The 8,808-nt window shown below is 50.1% G+C and overlaps 1 protein-coding gene across 1 annotated transcript; it reads left to right on the forward strand.

The window, feature by feature from the left end:
- Positions 1–3,620: 3,620 nt before the first annotated feature.
- Positions 3,621–4,214, forward strand: LOC147985304 (uncharacterized). Its single transcript, XM_087541505.1, has one exon. The coding sequence runs from the start codon at positions 3,621–3,623 to the stop codon at positions 4,212–4,214; it is 594 nt and encodes a 197-aa protein (XP_087397631.1).
- Positions 4,215–8,808: the final 4,594 nt, after the last annotated feature.

Raw genomic sequence — 8,808 nt, forward strand, 5'->3', positions numbered from 1 at the left:
TCCTCCGCGCCCCTGTGCGTGTCCGTTCGGGCGACGCCGTGCTCGGGTTCGCCCGTCGCCTGGTAGCCCGCACCAGTTAAGCCCCTGGCCCAATGACAGTCGGGGCCCACCCAGAACGATTTAATAAAAAAGGAATTAAAATAAATAATAATAATAATAAATATTAATTAATTAACTTAATTAATCCTGTTTAAATTAACTAATTTACATTAATTAACCTAATAACTAGTTAACCTAATTAACTACTGTTAATTAGACAAACAGTCACTGATAGGTGGGACCCACATGTCTGGTTGACCAGGTCAACTGCTGACGTCATGCTGACGTCAGCGTGCATTGTTCTGGATAATGTTAAATTAAATTAATTAAATAAATGCTAAAATTGATTTAAATGTTTTAAAATTAACATAAAATAAACCGTAGCTCGGATGGAAAAACTTTGTACATGAAAGTTGCTCAGAACGACGAGACGAATCCGGACACGCATCCCGTTCGTCCGCCACACATCCCTAGCATAGCAAACACGCAACTTCCGCCTCTGGTTCATCTGTCCGAAAACGCGAAACCCCCGGGGATATTTTCCCGGATGTTCCCCCCCTTCACCGGTACCACCTCATACCGCGTTAGGGCACCCCTAGCACTGCTACTTGTCATGTCATGCATCGCTATGCATCTGTTTGCTTAATATTTATTGTTTCTTCCCCCTCTTCTCTCGCTAGACACCGAGACCGACGCCGCTGCTACCCAGTATGACTACGATGTTGATGACCGCTCTCTCTTGCTAGAGCAACCAGGGAAGCCCCCCCTTGATCACCAGATATCGCCTACTCTTCTCTCTACTGCTTGCATTAGAGTAGTGTAGCATGTTACTACTTTTCGTTAATCCTATTCTGCTGCATAGTCTGTCATTGCTGCTACAGCTGTTGATACCTTACCTACAATCCTAAATGCTTAGTATAGGATGCTAGTTTATCATAAGTGGCCCTACATTCTTGTCTATCTGCCATGCTATACTATTGAGCCGTGATCACGTCGGGTGTTGATCACGGGTATATACTATACCTACTACACATGATATATGTTGTGACTAAAGTCGGGTCGGCTCGTTGAGTACCCGCGGTTGATTCACGAATTGGGGACTGGAAGGACATACTTTCCCGATGGCCCTCTGTGTGGATCTTTGCGGCAAAGCGACAGGGCAGGTTGAGACCACCCAGGTGAGAGGTGGGCCTGGCCCTGGTCTACATTCGCGGTTACTTCAAGATAACACGCTTAACGAGATCTTGGTATTTGATCTGACTATGGCTACTGGCCTATACGCACTAACCAACTATGCGGGAACAGTTATGGGCACTCGACGTCGTGGTATCAGCCGAAGCCTTCGTGATGTCAGCGACTGAGCGGCGCACGTCGGGTTGGACCGCATAACGTAACTTCCTTTGTAATGGAGGTTGCTAGGTCTGCTCATCGTCCGCCCTCGCAACGTGCAGGTGTGCAATGTGCGATGGGCCCAAAACCCTCGCCATAGGATTTAGACCGACGTGCTGACCTCTCTATTGTGCCTAGGTTGGGCTGCGACGTGTTGATCTTCCGAGGCCGAGCATGACCCAGGAAAGTGTGTCCGGACAAAGGGGATCGAGCGTGTTGGGAAATGTGGTGCACCCCTGTAGGGAAGTTAATCTATTCGAATAGCCGTGATCTTCGGTAACAGGACGACTTGGAGTTGTACCTTGACCTTATGACAACTAGAACCAGATACTTAATAAAACACACCCTTCCAAGTGCCAGATACAACCGGTGATCGCTCTCTCACAGGGCGACGAGGGGAGGATCGTCGGTTAGGATTATTGCTATGCAACAGTAATCGAGGTGGCGTGGCATCATTAGCAGAGGGTTACTGTAGCTTAATTATCCGGGCGTCACATGCTAGCCTTCTTAAGGCAAACTTGTTTAACTTATGTCTGTACTCAGATATTGTTGCTTCTGCTGACTCGTCTATGATCGAGCTCTTGTATTCGAGCCCTCGAGGCCCCTGGCTTGTAATATGATGCTTGTATGACTTATTTTATTTGTAGAGTTATGTTGTGATATCTTCCCGTGAGTCCCTGATCTTGATCGTAAACGTTTGCGTGTATGATTAGTGTATGGGCAAATCGGGGGCGTCACAAGTTGGTATCAGAGCCGACTACCTGTAGGAATCCCCTTCCACACTCCTTGGCCGAAGTCGAGTCTAGACATTACAAAACTTTTTACTAACATGGTTGTGTGCCTTACGGGCCCACGTCGCCATCTGGGTGGTATTAGGATCTTTTACTCCTCGATCCTTACTCTGGGACTCTGAACTCTCTTCTACTCGGGTTAAACGATTTTACTAACTTTAACATTAGGATCCCGTGACCACGTTCACCCCAAAGTTGGATAAGCCCTAGTTATTCCTTAGAGTAGTATATTGAACTTTATCCACACTGTCATTTGACTCCTTTGAAACACCTTTGTTTTCAGATGGAGCCCACAAGACAGGTCGTGCGCCACACGACGGCCATTGGTGCCTCGGGATCACCTGCTGTGTTGGTTGAGATGATGACCTATCTGGGTTATCGCTGGCACCTTGAGTACAGCGTCTATGAGGAGTACCAGGACTTCAACCAGGAGCAGTACCGTGCCATCTTCCACCTCTACTCTCGGGAGTATGACTCCACTACCGTGATGCACACTGCTCATGGTGTTGGAGTGACTATCGATATGGCGGTCCACGATGCTACTTATGCTGCTCTGACACGTCTTCGTGGAGAGTATCAGGAGTTGGACACCTCCCCTTTCAGGCACATTGCTATCGCATCCAATGTTGGTGCGGAGGGATACTACACTGTTGCTTACTCCACAATCACCCGAGAGCCCTTCTACCATCAGAACCTGGTTCTGCATACTGATGGGCTGGATAGAGCTAACCGAGCTCTTCGCCACGAGTTGTACACCACCCGTCAGCACCTGTACCGTGCTCTGATGCTGTTGCACCCCTCTGTCCGATCTGGTGATCTGTCGCGTTCTGTGATCTACCCTGCCAGGACCGTGATGCCACAGGGCGTCGGCTGGCCAGATGTGGGAGGCTACTCTCCCACACTTGGTCCTCTCCTGCCACCTGTGCGTCGGGTTCCGCAGCAGAGTATCCGCGGACCCCAGGCTACTCACATGGAGGACTTCCCGTCACGTCACTACCAGCTGTCAGGCTACACCTACCTCCACAGTTCCTCCTGGGACTGATGTAGGCTTGCTTGTTAGTGTTAGAGCATCTCCAACGGCTGCGCGAAACGACGCGCGCGCGGGGCGTTTTGCCACGCTCCAGCGGCGGCAGGAAAACCACGCGCGCGGGAACCGCTTGCGCGCGCGCGCGCGAAAAGGCGCCAGCTCGCGCGCCATTTTTTGCGCGCCGCTTCCGGCGCGCCTATAAAGTGCGGCGCGCGCCACGCGCCTCTCCACGCCTCCTCTTCTCCTCTTCCTCTCTCTCTCTCTCTCTGCCACTCGCCGCTCTAGCGCCCCGCCACCGACGCGCCTCCACCGCCCCAGCGCCCCGCCACCGACGCGCCTCCACCGCCCCAGCGCCCCGCCACCGACGCGCTGCCATGCCGCCGCGCCGCCGAGGAGCGTCCGGCTACCGCGGTGTCCGCCTGCGCCCCAATGGCGGCTACTACGTGGAGATACGCTCCGGCAATCTCCGGCTCGGCCTCGGCACGTCCGGGACGGCACGCGAGGCCGGCCGCGCGTACGACGCGGCGGCGTGGCGCCTAGGCCGGCCGCGCGGCCAGATGAACTTCCAGGATGTCTACATGCTCCAGCAAGCGCTCGACCGTGCCCCACCGCTGCGTCTGAACACGGCACAAGACCGTGCGGAGCACGCCGAGCGGCAGCGCCGCCTCCTCATCGCCCAGGAGGACGAGCGGGTCATGGCGGAGTGGCGCCACCGCCACCCGGAGGACGTGGCCTACGAGCAGGCCTACTGGGCAAGGCGTCGCGAGGAGGACACGCGAAGGCGCCGCGAGGCGCGGTTGGACAGGCGTCGGCGCAAGGCGTTGGCGAACGCGCAGTCCGATCTCGTTGCAGCAGGTGGGCAGTCGTTCTTCAAGCCGAACGATGATCGGTGGTTAGACATCTGGCTGGATACCTCGGACGACAGCGCTGAGGAGGATGATGATAGTGATGATAGCGACTTAGAGTAGTTTTTTTAATGCAATCTATCTCGTTTTTTATCGTTTGTCGTTTTTAATTATTATGCAATCTATGTTTCGGATGTAAAATACCTTTGTATCGTTTTAAAATCTATGCAATCTATCTATTTTCCAATAGCCTAGAATGAGCGCGCGCTGCTTTTTTTGCGCGCTGCATTTTAGCGCGGCTGCTGGAGCGGGCGCAGCGCGCCACACCAAACCAGCCGATGCGCATGCGGCATATGTGTTTTTTGCGCGCGGCGCGACCGGCGCCTGTTGGAGATGCTCTTAGATGCATTCACTGCGAGCCTGCCTGCCGCCTATGATGCTCTTAGGCTATGTACTGAACTCTGTGTATCGAACTCTATGCATGATCTCTTTTGTAAGATATGCCAACTACTATGTAGTATCTATTGTGTTCCTTTCATTATGCATGTTTCATCATGAATGATTTTTGCCCTTGCAAATTCTCAATGCTGAACTACCCCTGTTATATATTAGCAGGATGGTTAGACCAGGTGGTCGTGGTCGTGGTGGCCATGCCCCACCACCGCCTGAGTACATGGCTGGTATGATCGAATAGTTCGAGCAGAACCGCAAATTCATGGAAAATATGATGGCTCGGTTTCCTTGCCCCAATATGAACCCGTAGCCAGCCCAAGTGACTCTGTAGGATTTCATGCGCCTCAACCCAACTGTGTATCGCAGCTCTACTCAGCCTCTGGATGCTGATGACTGGCTCCGTGGCATCACCTATGAGATGGAGTCTGTTGATGTAGCCCCTGCCAGCTATGTCACCTTTGCTTCCTTCTTCCAGAAAGGACCCGCTGCTCAATGGTGGGACAGTCACAGGCGTACTCTGCCGGTTGGAACAATCATCACCTGGCCAGACTTCCAAGCTGCTTTTTGTGCCTGCTTAATTCCTCGTGGAGTCATGGACCGAAAGAAGCACGAGTTCCGCAATCTCACCCAGGGCAACAAAACTGTCGAAGCTTATCAGCGGGAGTTTCTGGACTTGTCTCGCTATGCTGAAGAAGACATTGCAACTGATGCACACAGACAGGAGAAGTTCCGTGATGGCCTTCAAGCTGACATCAAGCTCGCACTTTTAGTGCATGATTTTGCTGATTTCGCCACCTTGGTGAACAAGGCCATCAATGTCGAAACTGGTCTGCAGGAACACCAGAGCTCTCACAGGAGCAACCGTGACACGGGCTCATCTTCGGGCCCGTCCTCGCAGAAGCGTAGGATATGGATTCCCAACAGCATGTACCAGCCAACTGCACCTGCTCCAAGGCAGTCTTATGCTGCACCGCGTCTGCCTCCCCCGCCAACTAGGCAGCCAAGACTTCCAGCTCCACCACCCCGAGCTCCTGTTCCCACTCCCAATAATGGTCTGTGCTACAAGTGTGGCCAACCAGGTCACCTCACCAGGAACTGCCTTCAGAACCAGAATGAACTGGCCCTTCCTGCAGCTGGCCGTGGAAGCAACCAACCTCACAACAACAATGCCAGGTCTTATGGTCGTGTTCATGCCAACCACGTTGATCTCAATGAAGTTCTAGACCAGCCTGCTACTGTGATGGGTACACTCCTCATAAATTCAGTACCTGCATCAGTTTTATTTGATACAGGTGCATCGCATTCATTCATGTTAGAAGATTTTGCATTCATGCATGGCATTAAAAGCGAGGACATGAACACTTCGCTATTAGTACACACTCCCGCGGGCCAATGTCGGACCTCCATGATTTGCAATGACGTCCCCGTTGAAATCGAAGGACTGGAATTTCTTGTCTCTCCCATCGTACTGAAGTGCTGTAGCATCGACCTCATTCTGGGAATGGATTGGTTGAAAGCGCATACTGCTTCTATAGTTTGCGCCACTAAGATCGTCCATCTGCTACACCCTTCTGATGAAATAATTGCTTACCAAGCTCATCTTGTTTAGAACACCGAGGCACGACTTTATGCCTTGAATGCGTTGAACACTGCACCACTCGAGGGCATTGAAAACATTCCCGTCATTCATGAATTCCAAGTCGTCTTTCCGGAAGAACTTCCAGGGATTCCCCCTGCTAGAGCTGTCGAACTCATCATCGACTTGAAACCAGGCACCACCCCTATACCCAAACGACCCTACAAGATGCCGCCGCATGAACTCATTGAGCTTAAGGAGGAAATCGACAAATCTCTTAGCAAAGTTTCATTCGCCCTAGTTGCTCTCCTTGGGGAGCACCTTCTCTCTTTGTTAAGAAGAAGGATGGGACGAACCGAATAGTCCAAGACTACCGTCCTATAAACCAAGCCACCGTTCAGAATAAATATCCTCTTCCTCGGATAAATGATCTTTATGATCAACTGGCTGGCTCATCAGTGTGCTCCAAACTCGACTTAAGGTTGGGTTACCACTAGATCCGTGTTCGTGAAGAGGATATCCCAAAGACCGCCTTCGTGACTCGGTATGGATCATACGAGTACACCGTCATGTCATTCGGCTTAGCGAATGCTCCAGCCACCTTCTCTCGCCTGATGAACTACATATTCATGGATTACCTCAACAAGTTCGTCATGGTTTATTTGGACGATATCCTTGTATTTTCCAAGAACAAGGAAGAACATGATGAACATCTTCGTATTTTGCTAGAAAAGCTTCGAGAGCATCAACTCTATGCTAAATATTCCAAATGTGAATTCTGGCTCCCCGAAGTAACCTATCTTGGGAATGTCATCTCCAAGGATGGTATTGTCGTCAACCCTGAACGAGTTTAGGCTATTCTCGATTGGACTCTTCCGAAGAATGTCAAGCAAGTCCGAAGTTTTCTCGGTCTCACCAGCTATTGTCGTCGATTTGTTGAGAACTTCTCCAAGATCGCTAGGCCTCTGACTAATCTGTTGCATAAGGGTGTCAAGTTCCAATCAACATATAAGTGTTAAGAAAGTTTCCAGGCGCTCAAAGACAAGTTGACTTCTGCCCCAGTGCTTGCTCCACCTGATACTAAGAAGGACTTCGTCATTTACTACGACGCTTCCCGTTAAGGATTAGGCTGTGTCCTAATGCAAGAGCGCAGAGTGATTGCTTATGCCTCTCGTCAACTGTGCCCTCATGAAGAAAACTACCCAGTTCACAACCTCGAGCTTGCTATTGTCATTCATGCTCTAAAGCAGTGGCGACATTACCTTCTCGGTAATCATTGCGAGATCTTCACCGACCACCAAAGTCTGAAGTATCTGTTTACTCAACCAGACCTGAACCTCCGACAGCAGAGATGGATGGAGACTATTGCAGACTTTGATGTGGGTATATCCTATACGCCAGGCAAGGCTAATGTAATGGATGATGCCTTGAGCCGCAAGTCTTACTGCAACCACCTCCAGGTTCACAAAGTTCAGCCCTCTCTTGTTGAAGAATTCAAAAGGCTGAACCTTCATATTGTTCCCCCTGGTGCACTCGCTCCCCCTCCCCCAGAGTTCCAAAAGATGAATCTTCATGTTGTTACTAAGGGTTCTCTAAATACCCTGGCTGTCGTACCAGATCTCGTAGATGGTATAAAGACTATTCAAGGTTATGACTCTGAAGTCCATAAGATTAAACGCCATCTAGCAGAAGGAAAGCCCTCATTCTTCACTATCGCCGATGATGGCACCTTGTACTTCAAAGGCCTCCTAGTGGTACCACGTTCGAGGAAAAACCTGGATCAGACTAAAAAGGTTATGAAAGAAGCTCATGATACGCCTTTGTCTATTCATCCTGGTAGTACAAAGATGTACCAGGACATCCGTCAGAGATTCTGGTGGTCTAATATGAAGCAGGACATTGCTCGTTATGTTGCTGAGTGTGACATTTGCCGTCATATCAAAGCAGAGCATCAAAGTCCTGCTGGAACTCTGCAACCTATCTCTATTCCTAAATGGAAATGGGACCATGTTGAAATGGACTTCGTCACAGAATTTCCCAAATCACAGAAAGGTAATGATGCTATTCTTGTCGTCATTGACCGGCTTTCTAAAGTTGCACATTTTCTGGCGGTCAAAGAAACAATCACTACTAGTCAGCTTGCAACTCTCTACATGTCCAGAATTGTTTCACTTCACGGTATTCCACTGGTTATCGGTTCGGACCGAGGCAGCTTATTCACTTCAAGATTCTGGGCAAGTTTCCAAGAAGCTATGGGAACTCATCTGTCGTTCAGTACTGTGTTTCATCCTCAGTCGCAAGGGCAGGTTGAACGTGTCAACCAAGTTCTCAAAGACATGCTTCGAGCTTGTGTAATTTCCTTCGGCAAGAAATGGGAGGAATCTCTTCCGTATGCCAAGTTCTCCTATAATAATAGCTATCAAGCTAGTCTGAAGATGTCCCCCTTCGAAGTATTATATGGACGAAAGTGTCGAACCCCTCTGAACTGGTCAGAAACTGGGGAATGTCCACTCTTCGGTCTAGATATTATCCAACAGGCCGAAGAACAAGTCCGCATTATTCGTGAGAATCTCAAGACTGCTCAATCACGTCAGCAAAGTCAGTATGACTGTCATCACAAAGACATGGTCTATCAACCTGGCGAAAAGGCTTATCTTCGAGTTATGATATGTCTCCATCGTATCTACT

This window comes from Triticum urartu, chromosome 2A (assembly GCF_056163025.1).
Source record: "Triticum urartu cultivar PI428250 chromosome 2A, HENAU_Tu73, whole genome shotgun sequence".
Taxonomy (NCBI): Eukaryota; Viridiplantae; Streptophyta; class Magnoliopsida; order Poales; family Poaceae; genus Triticum; species Triticum urartu.

Excerpts from the sequence above, each read along its gene's own strand:
- LOC147985304 (XM_087541505.1), top strand. The coding sequence starts at position 3,621 with ATGCCGCCGCGCCGCCGAGGAGCGTCCGGCTACCGCGGTGTCCGCCTG.